We start from the raw sequence: 18,603 nt of genomic DNA, 5'->3' as shown, positions 1-18,603 counted from the left end.
GATGTAGGTGGAGCTTAAAAATTCTCTTTTTTCTATTCCCACACAGCACAGCGGAATGATGCCGACGACGACGACGGCCACGACGAGAACATATCAACAGTGGAAAGAGAATGTGTGGACTTTTTTCGTCCTTTTTCTATACACATTTTTCACCCTCTTATTTTTCTCCTGACTTCCGCCGCACTACCACGCCCGGTGTAGGTACTGGTGCTGTTTACTGTAGCTCCAGGTGGTGGTTATGTGGTACCACCACCCGCCTCCTCCCGCTGAGACAATGCAACGGGTAGTAGGTATGTATTGGTTCGCCAATGTTGAACAACCAACCATCCAGTGAGGAAAGAGGTGCTTAGAGGGATAGAGGTAGGGTGCGTCGTGGACATGGAATTTATATAAAACAGTCCTTCCCATCAGGATATGAACGAGCCGAGCGCTGGCTGTCGGGAAAGCAAACAAACGCCGGCTACCATGATGATGATGGTGATGATGATGAGGACAATGACGATGACGATGACGACGATGATGATGGCAATCGTGACGTTGACGGTAATTTGAGTGTACGGCAATACAGTCATGCGTTACCATGCAGAGTAATTTGTAATTTGTAATTTGTAATTTGTAAGTTTATTTCTACGATAGCCTGTCAGTGTACAAACTTTAAATCAGGTCAAGGAATCGAACATTATTGGAAAAAAAAATACATTTTAGATTTGGAAACTAAATGAAACAAACAAATTAATACAACAAAACCTAACAATTTAACAAATGACAATATATGAATTACTTTGTTTAATTAATTAAACTAATCTTTTAGTTGACATTTTGAAGGAAGACAATGTTGGTTTCTGTTTGACATCGTTTGGCAGACCATTCCAGTAGGTAGCTCCATACACCAGCACACTCTTCCCACTGGTGGTTGTATGCCGGGGAATGATGAAACAGCGAGTTCGCTGCTGCTGTCCTCGTTGTAGGTGTTCCTCGATGTAATCCGGTAGATTCCCGCAGTACGCCTGTCGCATGAAGCAGCATATTCGGAGCCGATAGTTGGATGGCAAGTCGACTCCAAGAATTGAGTTCCGAACCGCTGCAGTTGTTTCTCGCTGGCGAAGGTTATACACAAAACGTATTGCAGATTTGAAGCATCTGTGCAGTCGCTCCTTGAGAGCTACAGATAGTCCTGGGTAGTATACGACATCAGCATACATGAAGATGGGCATCACTACCGCTTGAACGAGCTTTCGTCGAGTCGCTAATGAGAGCACCGAGGCGAACCGACGAAATGTACGCAACACATTGTACGTTCTCAGGACTACATCGTTCACTTGATGAGACCATGATAGGCAGCGATCCAGTTTAAGCCCAAGGTTTGTTACTTCGGTGGATAACGGAACGACTTCTCCACAGAAGATTATGTTGGTCTGTGGCATAATTGGTCTTGACTTGTTGAAAATGATCGCTTGAGTCTTCTGTGGATTGGGAGCTAGTCGGTTTGCATCGGCCCAGCGAGATATTGCCTCAAGGTCAATGTTGATCTCGCGTACAAGTCTGTCGATTTCGGAAGCTGGACCGGAAATGTAGACTTGCAGGTCATCGGCATACAGATGGTAGTTGCATTTGAGGGACAAAGGCAAACTATTAATGTACATGCTAAAAAGCAACGCGCTAAGACAGGATCCCTGAGGTGTACCGTCGACGATATCCCTCTCACCAGATACCACACCTCCTAGGCGCACTGACTGCTTTCGGCGTATTAAGAATGATGAAATCAAGTCGCAAGCTGCCTGAGAGAAGAAGAACTCGCGTCGGAGTTTGTTACCCAAAATTTCGTGGCTAACGCAATTGAAGGCGAGAGAAAAGTCCACAAGAACCATAACCGTGCAGAGATCGTTATCAAGATTCATGTACACGTCGTGTACAACTTTGGTGAGAGCAGTCGTTGTACTGTACCTTTTCCTGTAGCCTGATTGAAATCTTGCCAGTAGAGGTGCATTGGGATTGTCGAGATGTTCTGTTATTTGCGACAACAGTATTTTCTCCAACACTTTGGAAATCGCAGGTAGGACACTGATTGGACGAAAATCTTTGGGCAGAATAGGGTTTGGTTGTTTTGGAATGGGAGTGATGATTGCTTTTTTCCAGTTAGCCGGGAAGGATTTGGATTCGATTATTGAGTTGTACAAATGGGAGAGATGAGGAAGGATGAACGGACAGAGCAACTTGATGAAGGAAATCGGCACTTTATCAGATCCTGCTGCGTTCGTCTGTATATCATATATTTTCCTGCAGATTTCCTCGTTGTCCGTTTGTCGAAAATTGAACTCAGGTATACCTCGGTCGATCGCTGAACGGTGGAGTGGTGCTGTGGATGCCTGAGCTTGCCCTGCGTTTTGCAGCAGGCGATGGCCGTCACTGAAGAACCTATTCAGTTCGTTTGCGTCTAATCCTTCGGTCGGTGTATCCTTTTTGGCGTTGTTATGGATCCCTTCTCTCCTCAGATTGGACCACAACTTTTTCGCAGGTAAGTTATGGTCAAAATGCAGTTCGGCGTAACGCTTCTTTGCAGCGAAAATGAGTGAATTGGCTCTGTCTCGTTTACGTTGATAGTCCAACCATTGTTCATTCCCTCTGGCTCTATTTGGATTACGCGAATAGAGAACGTAAGCCATATTCCTCAGTGCAATGGCTTGTTTGATGGTTTCAGTAATCCAGGGCGTATGCTTGTCCCGTACTACGATAGTGCGTTCAGGTGCATGGCGCTCGACCAACTCCTGCAGCTCAGTTGTGAGCAAATCCGCCTTTACCGTCGTGTCTTCAGATTCGTAAAACGGTTGGAAATCAATAGTTTGGAAGTCGGCCTGCAGTTGTACAGGGTCTATAGCACGGAAGTTTCGGATGCGTATGGTTTGGGAAGCGGATCTTCGCACTTTAATTCTTGCTAGCAAGTAAACCACTTCGTGGTCCGAAATGGTGTTACCGGTACAGGTCTTCGATTTGATTACCGAATCTGAAGAGTCCGTGATCATCAGGTCGATAGTAGTTGCAGTTTGCTCGGTAATACGTGTAGGTCCAGTAGGAAGCACTGATAGATTAAACGTAGCGTTTATGCGGGTTAGTGCTACATGGTTAAGCGTAGGTTGAGTTGAAGCCACATTGATGTTGAAATCGCCTAATACGAAAAGCTTGTCGTATCCGATATCGAGGAGGTCCAACAGTAGCTTCTCGTAACATTGGGAGAAGTGTGGGTTTGAAGAGATGGGATTGTAAAGCGCTACCACACATATCTTTAGCTCGTCAATCTTTAGTTGGACGGCTAGAAATTCGAAGCGTTGGCCTACAGGAACTGCAGGGTCGAATGTCGATTTATGTACCGGTGTGGCTTTTATTCCTTTTCGCACATACAATCCTATGCCGCCGCATGTTTTTGTACCTCGACCTCTTCCAGTTGGTAGAGAGTGCTTGATGAAGTTGTACGCCGGAATTCGGATGGGACCAACATGAGAGGACGATTTCAGTTTTGTTTCAGTTACAGCGAATATGTGGTATTGATTCTTGTCGAGAAGCAACTTGACTCCATCAATATGGCGTTCGAGTCCTCGAACATTTAGGTGTCCAATACGTAGATTCGAGAGGTTAGGCATTCAGAATTTATTCTGGAAGTCGTCAGCATTGTTGTATGGAAGGTTGGTTACTTGAAATTTACATGGTGGAAGATAGGGCATCGAAGAAAAGGGATGAGTCATCGGTTTCACGGTTGTGTCTTGTTAGCTCGAGAAGATGTTCGGTACTGTCAACCCCAGTGTACCGTTGGTGTCCAGGCAATAGCACTGAAATATTGTCGTTTCGAACAAAAACCGATTGGATTACCTTCCTTTGCTTTAGACGGAGAGCAAGATTACGGATACGGAAGGCGTGTACGGACAACATCTCATTTACTGTGAAACGGTATTCGAGATCAGGACCATGTTTCAGCCGGCACAACTTGGCTTCTTTGTACCTCTCGAAGTACATCCTAATCACCCGTTCGCGTGCGTGCTTGTTGTCGAAAACTGCAACAATGGTCGGTGTTATGCTTCGGTCTGACCATTTCGATGGTTTCACCTCGACTCGGAAACAGCTAACTACGTGAGGCATCTCTTTCTGAACGCCGAGGAGTGTGAGTACATTCTCGACTATACTCCGCACACTCTCTCCCTCACGGTAAGGGATCTTGTTGATGGCTAGACGGCAGCAGTTTACGGACTTTGAGCAATTACTGGCTAATTTCGCACCTACCTCGATGACCTCGAGCTTTTTACCGATATCGTTGATCAGTGCTGTTTGGGAAGCACATTGACCGTCACGTTGGTCAGCACTATTGAGCTTGCTCTGGATCCGGTCATGCTGCTTCTTATTTGTTGATCTAACGGATTCGAGTTCTGCTTTTAGTTTTTCTATTTCCGCGGACAGTTGTTGAACGGTCTGCTTCAACTGTTTCACCTCATCGTCGACAAGATCAACGGTGTTGGCGACTAGTGTTCCGCGGATGGAACAGTTCTCGCAGAAGTATTTGAAGTTCTGTACATCACTCATCTGCGAGTCACCGATCCGGACACAGACAGAGTGATACCATACAGCGCAGTTGTCGCAGCATATCCAGTTTACATGTTGTGTTTGCTTTGGCTTCTTCCTGCTTTTTTTCGTTGGTGGGTTGGGGAGGTTACACACACCGCACTTTTCTTCTTCCATTATGTGATACGGACACAACGCTGACGACTTTTACTGTTTACATAACAATGTACATGACACCGGTAGACGACATGAAGGAAACGATCAATCACACATACACTAACACTCTGAGTTTGAGGTTAGTTTCGGAAGCAGAAATCGGAAATGAGATTTTTCCTTTTAAACTAGGAAAGTCGCTTAATGAACACTGTGAAAACGTTCCCGGGTCACTGAACGGTGCGCAGCACTACTTTTCTTGGCCGGAATTTTCGGAAAACAAGGGGAAAACTTGACTTTTTTTGGAGCGTACTTTTCCGCGTCGTGCTGACAGTTCGCGTTGTTGTAGCATCGAGTCGGTGCTGAATTAAGAGAAGATGACGATGACGGTGGGAATGATGACGATCAGCAGATTAATGGCAATGTTGTGAGGTACAGTGTTTGTAGGGATAATTTGGCCTCACGGATGCATTGATGATTGTTTGAGTATTGGAATACGGGGGGATCGCTTGCTGATACATCATTACGCTTCGTTGTGATAGGTATATGATTAACCTTTGACGTGTGTTTTTGTTTGCGATTTCCCAGTATACTATTAAAGCTCAAAATAGCGCAACATTTAATTTTTAAAGCATAGGATATTTCGGAAAATAAGATTGGTTACTATTGCTGGATGATAGAAGATTGAGCAGAGTACCAAACTTTAAAAAATATACATTTCTTCTCCTTCTATTGTGTATTGTATTCTCTGCGAATTTCTTCAGAAATCCTCACTAGTTTCTTCATAATTTCATTGAGAGATTCCTAAAGAATATATCGAAGGATTAATTTAGAAAATCATCCATGGATATCTTTAAAAATTTCTCCATTGACTCGAGTGAGAAATCTCCCAGGAAATTTTAAAGGAATTCTGCCAGACATGCCTTCGAAGATTTCTACAAGAATTCCTCCGAGAACTCTTCTATGGATTTCTTAAGAAAAATGAAAGTTTTATTTGGAGTTCTCTCCACTGTTTTTTTTGTACAAATTTCCTCGAAAATCAATACAATAAAAGATCCTTTGAATTTTTTTACGAGACTTTGCAACAAATTTATTCAATCTCCTATGGGTTCCTCCTCAAATTGCTCCATGGATTTCTTCAGAAATTACACCAGAATTGTTGTTTTAAAGCAAACCAATGTTTCCTTCAGAAACTCCTCCAGCGGGTTTCTAAAAAAGTTCTTCAAGCGTTATGAACCGAAATTTCTTTAGGAGCTCCTAAAGACATTCGGCCAGGAATATCTCAAGAAAGTTTTATAAGAGTGCTGAGCTGTAGATTTTCATGGATTCCTTCTGAAATTCCGATAGGGATTACTTTAGAAATTCTCCTACAGATTTGCAATCCTGCGGAAAATTCTTCACAAAATCTTCTACAGATGTCTTCATAAATTCGTACAGATATGTTTTTATGTGTCCACCAGTGATTTATTTAGTTATTTCCCTAGGGGTTTCATTTAAAAAAAATTCTACTGGAATGTGTCCAGGAGTTATTTCAAAAATTCATCTATAAAATCCTGCAGGTATTCCTACCGAGATACCGAGATTACTTCAGGATTACCTACGGAAATTTTTCAATATATTTTCCCAAAAAAATCTCCAGTATTTCCTTCAACCCTAGTAGGATATTGGGGTCAATATGACCCAGACAGGCACGCTGAACGTGCACTACGCCATTCCTCTCCTCTTCTTGGCGTAACATCCTCACTGGGACAAAGCCTGCTTCTCAGCTTAGTGTTCTATGAGCACTTCCACAGTTATTAACTGAGAGCTTCCTCTGCCAATGACCATTTTGCATGTGTATATCGTGTGGCAGGCACGAAGATACTCTATGCCCAAGGAAGTCAAGGAAATTTCCTTTACGAAAAGATCCTGGACCGACCGGGAATCGAACCCGTCACCCTCAGCATGGTCATGCTGAATACCCGTGCGTTTACCGCCTCGGCTATATGGGCCGGTACATGTCCTATAAATGTCATACACTCTTAGAAAAAATCACGTAAATTTAAGTTCACTTGGATGCACATAAAAGAAGCGGCCCGTTTGACACAAATTCACGTCTTTTATCACAAATAAAGTCGAGCTAGCAATCGCTAGAACCGAAGCGAGAGATAAAACATATGTAAGTAAAATAATGAACTGGATTTGAACTCTGGTCCGCTGATTGAGAGGCACGTACTATACCTCTCGGCTGTATCACCAAGATGAGAGACAAACGATCAATTTAAAACTGCTTCTACCTATCTGATCAGATAGGTTTGTTGACATCTTGTGCAACCAACTCGAACTTACATGATGGAAGTAAAATTGAGTCAAATTTGCCATTCAGTCTTGAATTATTTACGTACGTTGATGGTTTACGTCATGTGTAAATTCCTATTTTTTTAAGAGTGTACGACCTAATTGGTAAAGAAGTGGTACAATGCGTTTAGAACACTTGCCTTCGCACACTGCACTGCATACATGTCTCCTTCGTGGATGAATTCCGAACACTTTTCGCAATTCATGGTGAATAGCAATACAATGGAGCACTACTGGTCACGATCATGTACCGCCAAACTTCGGGTATTAAAAGGCAGATTTTGAAAGTTTGATCACAGCTTAGATAATATCACTCGTTGAATCGTTGTAGTATAAACACGACGTGATGTTTTACCGATCACGGAAAGAATATAACCATTCTAATTCGCGATAAATTTGCGTTCAATCGCGAGCAAACCGTGAGCACATCATTCGATCATAGACATCATTGCACTGAGTCTCGCGGAAGATAATGGAGAGTTAGGTCTGTGGATGAAACTATGTTGGTGCTCAGATGACATAGGTTGGTTCGGTACAGCAGAACTTGTTTCGATGACTAAAAAGGCAATATTGGCCTGCTTTACCTCCGACTTCAGACAAATACTATCTCCCTTTTGGCATCATAACTGCTGTCTTCTTTCTCGATAAACGTCTTTCGAAAAAGAGCATGTTGGACTGCATCTCTACACGAATCGCACATCCAAAAGATGTTTTCGTGCAAGCATGAACATCCCTTATCATAGGATTAACCTACCCCAAGTATTTAACATTTAAGGTTTACTACGGATCTAAAAAGGTTTTCGTGATCAATTTAATAAACTCGCAATAACACTGATCCATACATCGAAACCGCTTGATGAGCTCTTCAAGAACGTCTTCCAGCTAAATGGACCACTTTCGGAGAGATTCTCCATACCGTAAAAAGAGTAGCAAGAAAACTGTTTTAAATGAATTTGTATATTGCGAGGCAAGCACAATGATACTCTATGCCCAGGGAGTCGAGAATTTTTTCCCGACCGGAGCGGGAATCGAATCCGCCGTTTTCAGATTGGCGATCCATAGCCTTAACCAACAGGCTTACTAGAGACCCCAGGTTTCAGCTGTCTGATTCCAGGACACAAGTCATGAGACTGCAAAGGCCCTGACAGGAGCAAACTGTGCAAGAGATGCGGCGCCGAAGGCAATAAGGCACAAGGCTGCACAAGCCCACCCATTTGTCTGATCTGTACCGAGGAATCCGTGAACAACAGGCACCACACGGGCCGTCGAAGGTGCCCGACCTTCAAGAAAGCCGCAGTGCAAAGAGAACTTCGAGCGCTGCCGTGGGAGTTGAAGAGAACGCTCCAGACATCGCCATTAAGCACATCCTTTGGAGATGGCCTAATTTTGATTGGACCGTTCTCATTTCGCCCTTTTGCCACCACAGAATACATCCATAGGCCAATATTGGAACAACAGTTGTGTAGATCCATTTGATATACTTGGGTTTAAGACCCCAAGTTGTACCAAAGGTTCGCCGGCATTGCCCGAAGGCCATACAAGCTTTCTTGATTCTGAACTCAATGTGAGGTGTCCAGGAAAGCTTGGAATCAAGAATGACTCCAACATACTTTACCTGTACAGTCACATCGATTTTACAATCAAAGGACGCAAAGGTCGAACGCCATTACGGTTTCGCCTTTCCGTAAAAAGAACAATAGATGTTTTACCTGGATTAACCGAAAGGCCATATTGGCTACACCAACCCTCAACTACCTGAAGGACGCTTTGCATCAGGTCGAAAAGGTTGGTGATACACACACCAACTAACAATGCTAGGTAGTCGTCGGCAAAACCATAAGTAGGAAAACCGCTATTATTGAGTTGCCTCAATAGCGTATCTGCTACGAGATTCCACAAAAGCGGTGACAAGACTCCCCCTTGGGGGCATCCACAAACACTCAATTTCCTAATCCCTGCTAGACGCAATGTCGAGAAGAGGTATCGGTTTTTGAGCATTTGATGAATCCAATTGAAAATTATTGGAGATATGCCATGACTCCGTGCGGCTTCCAATATGGCATCGAAAGGCACATTGTCAGAGGCACCCTCGATATCTAAGAAAACACCCAAACAAGATTGCTTTTGAGCGAATGCTTTCTCGATATCGTAAACAACCTTGTGTAAAAGATAAGTCACAGTGGACTTACCAGATTGGTAGGTATGTTGGTTCTGTTGGAGACTAGTTCATCAAGGCCAACATTTGTACCTACCAACAATACTGCAGCCATTCACGTACGTGAAGGTTCGACGCTACCCGAGCGTTCAACGCTACCTAACTTCCAACACTCCTCCTTAGCGTCGCAACCTTCGAAACACGATCACCTCCTCCTGGCTCGAAGCTCCTCCTCACTCCAACGCTTGGCAAGTGGCCCAACTCCAGGTTCACATGAAGAGGCACGTTGGCCAGATGAACATCAGGGATGTGATGATCCACAATGCGTTTCTAAGCATTTCAGAAGAAAAGAGGTCAAACTGATAGGTCTGAAACTCTTTGCTTCTTCATACGACGCACGACCCACTTTCGGAATAAACTTCACAATAATATCCCGCCAGGATTTGGAAATATACCCTGTAGCAAAACTGCAAACAAGTATTTTTTCAAACCATGTTTGAAATGATCACAAATCCCTTCTGAAGCAAAATAGGATAAATCCCATCTGCCTCAGGAGATTTGAAAGGAGCAAAGCTATTAAGTGCCCACTCAATCGATTCTATAGTTACAATACTCTGAGCCGAAGCCAGGGAATCGTTACTACAAGAAAAGACATCAGGTTCATCCGAAGATGTAATATCCACACATCCAGGGAAGTGTGTACTGAATAAGCATTCCAGAACTTCCTCATCAGAGGAAGTCAGATCGCCATTTGGCAAACGAAGTTCGTTCACTCGGAAATCCTTAGATTTCGCAAGGATTTTATTTAACCGACTGACTTCACTCAAACTGGAAACATTTGTACAAAGGTCTTTCCAGCCGGATCGTTCAGCAGACCGGAGAGCTTTCCTGTAGGCCTTGCGAGCCAACCTGAAAGCCTGTTTCCTGAGTTTTGCTAGATCAGCGTTCCCCCAAGGGGTTCCTCTTGTGATATTCACAGATCGTAGAGGGCATGCTTCTTCAAAAGCTTCCATGATGAAGGTCGTTGTAGTATCAACGGCATCATCTAAATCACTTGGTGTGTCAATGGATGGTGAATATCCATGAAATTTGGCCGCAACCAAATCAGTAAAAAGATCCCAGTTTGTTGACCAAGGATTCCTGAAACGCAAAGTTTTCGAAGTAATATTTGAATGCTCAAAAAAAAAAATGTAGCAATGGTCAGATAAAGATTCTTCATCTGACACATGCCAATTGATCAGCTCGTGACCAATTCTACTAGAGCAAAGCGTTATGTCCAACACTTCCTCTCTAGCAGATACCATGAAGGTTGGGCGATTGCCTATGTTAAGTAATCCAAGATCTGTACTACTTAAGTACTCCCTCAAACTGGAGTTTGAATGGAGGCGGCTACTATTTACAGCAGAGGCCACCCCGGTCTTAGCCTGATCGGTAAGGTAAGTAAACTGGAGACTCTCAAGTTAATCTCTGAGCTGCCCTAGATGATATGATGAGCATTAGCATCACTGCCAACAATTAGCGGAAGGCCTTTTGAAGTGCAGTATGCAATGACTTGTTTGAAAGCATCCGTAGGGGATGGTTCATCATGCGGTAAATAAACCGAACAATAAACGTATTTCCTGTTGAGGTTTCCATCAGATACATCAATTGTGATAGCACATACATCTCAGGTGGTTAGTTCAGAGATGACTGTAGCAACTATTGCGTTGATAAGCACACAGGCTCGAGGCATGACACGCGAGTTTGCCAATTCATGTTTACTGAAAGTAGCAAACACCGGGTTCACAAGGTTTCCTAAATAGAAATTCCCCTTACGGAAGTAAGGTTCTTAGAACAAGGCCACTTGGGCTGTACCATTTTGCATAAGTCTGCAAAGATTGATTGTTGCTGATCTTTTATGCTGAAGATTGATCTGAGCTATCCTAACTGTAGCCACTACCCAAACTAGGCGAGATTAAACTCTTCACAACAACAACACATCAAAGAACTGCAGCAACAAAACCAGATCGGTATCGATTGGAAAACGCCAAACGCGAGGATACACAGAATACACTGTGTAAATCGCATAACGCGAAACCATATAGGTGAAAATTTTAACTAATTAATAACATCTTCATAATCCCGCCCTTGTTTAGCCTCAAGTGAGACTAAAGAAGGGTAGCTGATCGTCTCGGAGAAACACAAGGTCCACTGCACCATTGCTCCGGTTAGCGCAGTAAGGGCAACATACTGTGGAGGGCGCCCTGGTACTCCACCAGGCTCCGTTTGCGGTTAGGTTTTTATTAGACCCCCCTAACCATTCATTCTTTGGCACGGTAAACATAAAGCCGCATAACACCATGAATTAGGGGTCACCTGTTTAGTGGACTCTTACCACTGGATCAGGCGGTCCTTAGCGTCATTCTTAGCCAATTGAGACAACCGCTACCGACACTACACAGCTATCTAGGCTGATCGAGAAAAGAGATTATTATTGATGATCAGCTTCATAAGGGCTTGAATAAGCCGTCCCCCTCACTTGCTTTCTGCGTACATACCAATTAAGAGGAATTTTGATGATATTATGATACTTTCTCTAATAAATCTGCTCTTAAATAATAATATTATTCAAACAGCCTTCATGACACTTTGTACCGTCTCCATTGTAGATTAAATCAACCACAAAACATCCACGATGAATGGCACTACTCGAATAGGTTCTCGTCTCTTCTCAAATGCCCATCAGATTAGCACTATCGAAAACTAGCACCCATCATCACTATGCGTACCACTACTAGTACCATCCACTGCCACACAGCATCCATCTCGTGGGAAGTTTGATACACCACTCGTAAGCAAAGACAAGAACTCGAACCCATCACCGTACCGTTTGGGACTCTGTAGCCCACGCCGGTAAAGCATCAGAGAACTAAATTGTAGAATAGCACATTGCGCAAAAAAAGAGCCAAGCTGATCCGAGATGAGCCAAGTCCCCGATTATAATCGAATCTCACGCACGTTCTCCGTTCGCTTAGGATAGGTCCAACGATGGACGATGGCCGGCCGTCCAACAACGGGACCAACCACTACTGCTGCTGCAAGATGGATCAGAATGAAAACTTCAAGCAACAAACGAAACTTTTAAAATACTTTGAGTTTGCTTGATCACCGGAAGTTGCTATTCCTGAACCGTCAGATTAGTTGAATTTGCCCAAGAAACCAACATCCTCTTGAAATTAAGTGACATGGCCAGTGTACAAGTGCTGGTTATATTTCAAGTCAATACATGAAATGGAAATCAATTGATGATGCAATCACTCGCCCAGAACTTCTGTTCTATTTCGTCTACGCGACTTCATGGCACAGGTTCTCTTCGGTTAGCAAATTGTCGATTGCTATGTCAATTTCGTGATACCAATAATGTGTTAGCTCATAATGAGCATATTAGAAGTTTCCTTCTTAAGCTCAGCCTACATTCCTTTTCGGGTTTTCTCTTTCTGAACCATCGTGCCCAGGGCGTCCATTTTCTACGGAGTCTTGCCTACGCAAAACCACCACCCGCTGCGCTGTGTTGGTTGGTGTTCGCCATCATAATGCCATGGCCCCGGCCGGCCATGGGTTCTAGTAATGAACACTCTTTTTCACATTTTCCTGTCCGTTCGGTGTCGTTCGGTCGGTCTGTCGGACCGTTTTCGCCACCCTCCTCCCTGCAGCCAGGATGGACGGACGTCTATGTGCCTGAGCTTGAGCACCAGCGCAGAGAGGTACCTTTAACGAGGCGCTATTCAGAGCTAAGTGAAGCTGCCTTTGAGGGTGCTCTCGTACCAATAATGTGTGCCATGCGTGCGTGCGTGCCGTATCATGGATTCAACGAGCACTGTGGTGGACGAACGGGGAGGGTGGGATCAATATGAAAGGACGGCATGGCAGCCATGCAGGAATGGGACCATGACTGAAGCTGCAGGACACCGACAGCTCCTGAGTAGGGGTTCGATGAAGGCAACTGAATTTTGTGTTTTCTTTTGGATTATAGTTTAATGACGAGATTGTCTTTCATTATCCAAATGTTTCGACGTTTGATCGTTTGCTTTACGAAATAAGCGTTACATCGTTACCTTGCTATTATTTATATAAATTTATATATATTTGTATAAATGTATTTTATTTATATATATTTGTATTAATGTATAAATTCGTAGAGTTATGATCATATTAGATCATCCCTGTACCTTATTGTTTGTTTGTTTGAATTTGCACACTTCAGGTAGTACGTGTTGATGCCACAGAAACTTTTGCTGGAAAATAAGATTATAATTCCATCGAAAACATTCCACTTCCATCTATTACAATCTGAACAGTCTTGATACATCCTGCTAACCATCGCAAACTTATGTTCCCTATCACGTCCTGCCAACAACGTGCCCCAAGCGATCACATAACGAACCAAATTGCATTATAAAATCCATTATAGCCTGCAAATGTTTTCTCAATTAAAACGCTTGCAGAATATTTCCTATGCATCTCAGCAGCTCCATCCCCGTTCTTGCAGACATCTATGTATGCCGCCAGCACTAGCTAGCGGAGAAGGGGAAAGTGTCGTAATAACTCGTGTCGTCTCGACAGCTCGACGTCGTGTTTCTTGCCATGTCATCCGGTAAACTCTGGAAGCCGACGACGACGACGTTTATGGTTCCGTTCCAGGAAGCAATTACTACTTCGATGCGCTTCCAATACCTCAAACTAACCCTTTGAAGAAGGGAAATGTCCGTCGATTTCGAGGAGAACTTCGCTTCGGTTACAGGTGTTGAGCTGTGACGTTTCGGAATGCTAGCCCTTCGCATTCCATGATTACAGATGTTTTATTAATCTTATTTGTTTATTTTTCTAATTATGCTCGATTTCTTTCAAATTTCTCGATAAAAAAAAATCTTTTGAAAACACCTAAAACACCTGAAAATTGCTGAAGAAAGTAGTTTTTTGAATAACAGAAAGACATATCGGTGGGGTTTTGGGATGCAATTGCTTAAGTCATTTCGATAACAAAGAAATTTTTAGAAATTTTAAGGCAACTTCACAGCGTTTAAATAAAAAATCTCTTTAAGAACTTGTGTTTAAACCACGAATCTTTTTTAAGCGGATCAACCTAAAAATACTCTTTACTATTAGTATAAGCTTCGTAATGCATCTCAGCAGAAACTTTTGTCAAGTTTCTGGTTTCTGGTTAATAAATTCAGTTTCTTTCGGGGATACGACTGAGGTTATATACAGTTAAGGTTTGGCCTCGCAGTCCTAAGGGGTATGAAAAACACTAGTTTTAATTATTCCTCACGTTTCGGTCCATTTGGGACCCTTTTCAAGGGTTCAATATTTAAGGTTTTCTGATCAAAGATAGTTTTACTAAACTTTAAAGTCGTACATTCTCTTGGTTTACGACTGATATGAAAAAATGGCTTATCACATAAAAAGGAACACAGTGGTTTTTCGGTTTTATCACGGTCAACAAAAAAAAATTACCATAAACGGAACCGTGAATTTGGCGAAACGAGAAATAAATGTAATTTTTTTTATCCAAAATTGTTCAGCTTATATTTTTCAACTGTTTTGGTGGACTGGACAATGCTGTATTGATTTTATATTGATTTCGGAATGTTTTGAAACAAGTGTGATAAAAAAGAAATGTAAGTCGTGATAGAATCGAACAGAAAACCGTGAATTTGGGCGAGTAGTGATTAAAACGACTAGTGATATAACCGAAACGCCACTGTAGCACAAACAATATCCTGTATATAAAAAGTCGATTTGTGGAAAGCCTCAATTGTTTAAAATACAAAAAAAATACTATTTTGAAGGTAGGGTCTGGGACCATTTGGGCAGGAGCACCTAATTTGAGCACTTGCTGCCATAACTCAGTCAATTTCAAACCAATTGATATGAAATTTTGTTCATGGCTAGATCTATGCGTATATTATTGTATTCCGAAACCCAAGTAAATTGGCTGAAAACTGACTGAGCTACAGCAGCAAGTGCAAAAAATAGGTGCTCCTGCCCAAATGGTCCCAGACCCTACCCTTTTATTAGACACTTCTTCAAATCACATCTGTTCAAATTGAAAATGCATAATTTTGAATTCTTGCATTTTTTTTTTCTAAATTGGACATTAATTGAAGAAGAAGTGTTAACAAAGAACGGCATTTAATAACTTTTAGAGATAATAAAAAACAGTGCGTCAAAGTTTGACCACAAATAGAACTTTTTTTATAACCGACTTTTAAAAAAAATGGATTTTTCTGACGAACATGTGATTTTTATTTTATAAACGGTATGAGGTGATATGGTAAGGGGACATAACTGATATCAATTTTTTTTTCAGATTTGTTTTCATACAAATTTTAAAACCGAGATAGAAAGAATGATCTGAAGGTTGCTAAAACCTTTTCGATACAGTCCTTATCTTTATTCAAAAATCGAATTCTTGGGGGCTGTCCATAAACCACGTGGTCATAGGGGGGGGGGGGGGGGTGGTCTTCGGCCAATGATTATTTTGTATGGACAAATTAAAAATTTTGTATGGTCAAATGACCACGTGGGGGGGGGTGCGTTTTGAAAAGTCCCAAAAAAATGACCACGTGGTTTATGGACAGCCCCTTGATAGAAGACTCGTAGAGTCACATTTACGCCGAAATATCTTTTTATGCCATGAGCTGGGGTTGCATAAACTAAAAAAGAGCAGGAAAAGTTAATTTTGTACATAAATTAAGTCAGGGCAAGATACAGGGCTTTAATAAGGAAACTTTGTTCACGAGAACAGGTCTAGCTCCTATACATTTGAGATGGGGTCAAAGGAGTTTCCAGGAAGTTCCCAGAGTGATCCAAAAAAACCCTAATTAATCCACCTAGCGGTAATGGCGCCTTTCTCGTGCCTTCGAAACCCCATTTCACAAATCTCAAGTGACATGTTGGTGAATATCGTACGTTCATACGCTTAACAGATATTCATTTGGCACCAGAAATCATATATTTTTTCTGGCTCTTGATATTTGAGCCTTAAACTCTTGAGAAAAGTCGCAATCTTGAATTTTGAGCCTCCATTTTAGATTTAAGTCTGGCATCTTGGAAATTCTGCTCATCATTTTTGGACTCCAGACTTCTTTTCCATACCATATGCCCATATTGAATGGTTTTAGATCCCAAAACTCAAATCAACAGCCGCTATAAGGAATTTTGAGACTCCATCTTGAATATTCCGGTCGCCATTTTTAAACTTCGGTTGTTTTTCCTATACCAAATATACCTATATTGAATAGTTTTCATTAAACAGTCGCCATCCTGAATTTCAAGCCACCATCTTAAATTTTGAGACGCCATCTTAGATATTGTAGTCGCCATCTTGAATATTTAAATCGTAATTTTTTAACTCCAGACATATGAGCGCCTAAAACTCCATTAAACAACCATCATCTTCAATATGGAGCCATCATCTCGGGTTTTGGACCGCAATCTTGTATATTCTGATCACTATTTTAGGAGTCCAGACATCTGGCCCATATCATATAAACCCATAGTGCATGGTTTTAGAGTTCAAAAAACCATTGAATAGCAGCTATCTTGAATCTGGAGTAGCCATCTTGAGTTGAATTCTGCCATCTTGGATATTATGGTCGCCATGTTTGGACTCTGGACATACCGATACCATATTTATTTATATTGCAAGGTTTTAAAGCCTAAAACTCTAATAAACAGTCACCATCTAGAATTTTAGGCCATCATATTGGATTTTAGACAGCCATCTAGAATATTTTTGGACACCATTTTTGGAGTCCAGACTTCCCCAAGCAGCACCTGCAACATCTTGCAGATTGTGGCTTTCTATGCTTTGGTCTAAATGAGTTGCACTAGAAGCACACGAAACTTCCATCGTGTCAGTTGAGTTGCATTTAAACTCCGAAATCCGTAAAGTTGCGGCTTTGTTTCATAGAAATCACAAACTACCACGTGTTTGACATCGATCTGTGGAGGCGGAGCTTACATATTGCTCGCAAGCGATAATACAGTCAACTTACATTAAATGTGTTATGTAACATGCCTGAAACATCTATCTCTGGTTTGTTTGTTCAGATTAGGTTCCATATGCGTTACAGAAAACTTGAGCGTCTTTTCATTTTGACAGTTCTCTAACTTGTGACAAAGAAGGTCAATAAAGTAACAAGTAACTTCAGTAGCTTTTATGGTGTGTTGAGCATCGATTCTCTCACAGAGCGTTTGGTGTAGTATGTAAGGTGAGTAGATAATACTCCTGGTGTCCATGGTTCGAGTCTGGACAAAATTTTTTCCCAACTTTTTTATCATTCCTCCTCGTTTATGTTGCATAAGAATTCAGAATCTGCGCTTTTTGGGTTTCAAAGAAGAAGCAATTGTATTCTGTCGTCCGTGTGACAGTGAATAAATTGCACTAAGGTTGCTGTTACTGGATTAGCAACAAGTCGTGTTGCTTGGGTCTTTCTTGCTTCTTCCCCATACCAAATATATTGCCTGCATATTGCATGGTTTAGGTCCCAAAACTCCATTAAACAATCGCCATTTTGAATTTGGAGCCGCCATCTTGGATTTTAGACCGCCAACTTTGATATTTTGGACGCCATTTTCGAAGTCCAGACTTCTTCTTTATACCATGGGTTTAGAGCCTAAAACCATCAGACTCTAGTTTAATTAAACTAGAGTCTGAAGTAACAAGTTCTACTAAAAGCTCTAAAGTAATAGTAAAGCCTAAAACCATATTAAACAGCCGCCAGCTTGAATATGGAGCCGTCATCTTGAATATTCGGCTGCCATCTTAAATTTTGTGCCGACATCGTGAAATTTCAGGCCTCCAGTGTTGATTTCTGCACAATATTCGTCAACCATGCTAAAGGTTACAAAAATCGCCGCAGTTTGATGTGTCGCATGATGGGGCTTGGTTCAGTGTTGTATACGGCCAGTTATACCGGTGCTGGTCCGGATCACTGAAATGGTTATAACTCCAAAACGCCTTGACCGATCCGGACCAATTTCAATAGCAAACAATGCGATAAAATTCCGGTTCGATTTCAGCTATAATTCTAAAAATCGGTCAATGTCCCTTTGATTCCCTGAAACGCCTCTGATACCTCAATGTACCCCCTGAAACCACTTGAAACGCTCCTTTAGACTTCTAGGTACCTCCTCAAACCTGCTAGGATCTCCTAAAACGCTCCATAGACGACTGGAATGCCGGTGAGACCCCCTGTAGCGCTCCTGAGACCTCCTTCTAAAAAAAACACAGTAGTTCCTCAAATGATAATCACTGGATAGTAGTCTTAGTCAGTGTTAGTAAACTCACACTCAAAGCACACTCATAAACCGCTCCTGCGTGAGCATTTGGTTTTTCCGTGCATAATTCCACTTAAGTTGAAAAATAT

The 18,603-nt window shown here is 42.1% G+C and overlaps 1 protein-coding gene across 1 annotated transcript; it reads right to left on the bottom strand.

Annotated features, from left to right (window-relative positions):
• Nucleotides 1-794: 794 nt before the first annotated feature.
• On the bottom strand, nucleotides 795-4,566 carry LOC134291694 (uncharacterized). The gene is made up of 2 exons (XM_062859784.1): nucleotides 4,270-4,566; nucleotides 795-3,212 (listed from the first exon to the last, which is right to left on the bottom strand). Exons 1-2 carry the CDS (start codon nucleotides 4,564-4,566, stop codon nucleotides 795-797), a joined length of 2,715 nt encoding a protein of 904 aa, XP_062715768.1.
• Nucleotides 4,567-18,603: the final 14,037 nt, after the last annotated feature.

Source organism: Aedes albopictus, chromosome 1 (genome assembly GCF_035046485.1).
Source record: "Aedes albopictus strain Foshan chromosome 1, AalbF5, whole genome shotgun sequence".
NCBI lineage: Eukaryota > Metazoa > Arthropoda > Insecta > Diptera > Culicidae > Aedes > Aedes albopictus.
Note: the sequence above shows the minus strand (reverse complement) of the source record. Positions and strands in the feature narration are given on the sequence as shown.

Bases quoted from the DNA above. Each gene is read 5' to 3' on its own strand.
- LOC134291694 (XM_062859784.1), bottom strand. From the start codon at position 4,566: ATGAGTGATGTACAGAACTTCAAATACTTCTGCGAGAACTGTTCCATC. The intron at 3,213-4,269 runs GTAGGTGCGAAA...TGTTACGAGAAG, and splicing joins AAAAGCTCGAGGTCATCGAG to CTACTGTTGGACCTCCTCGA.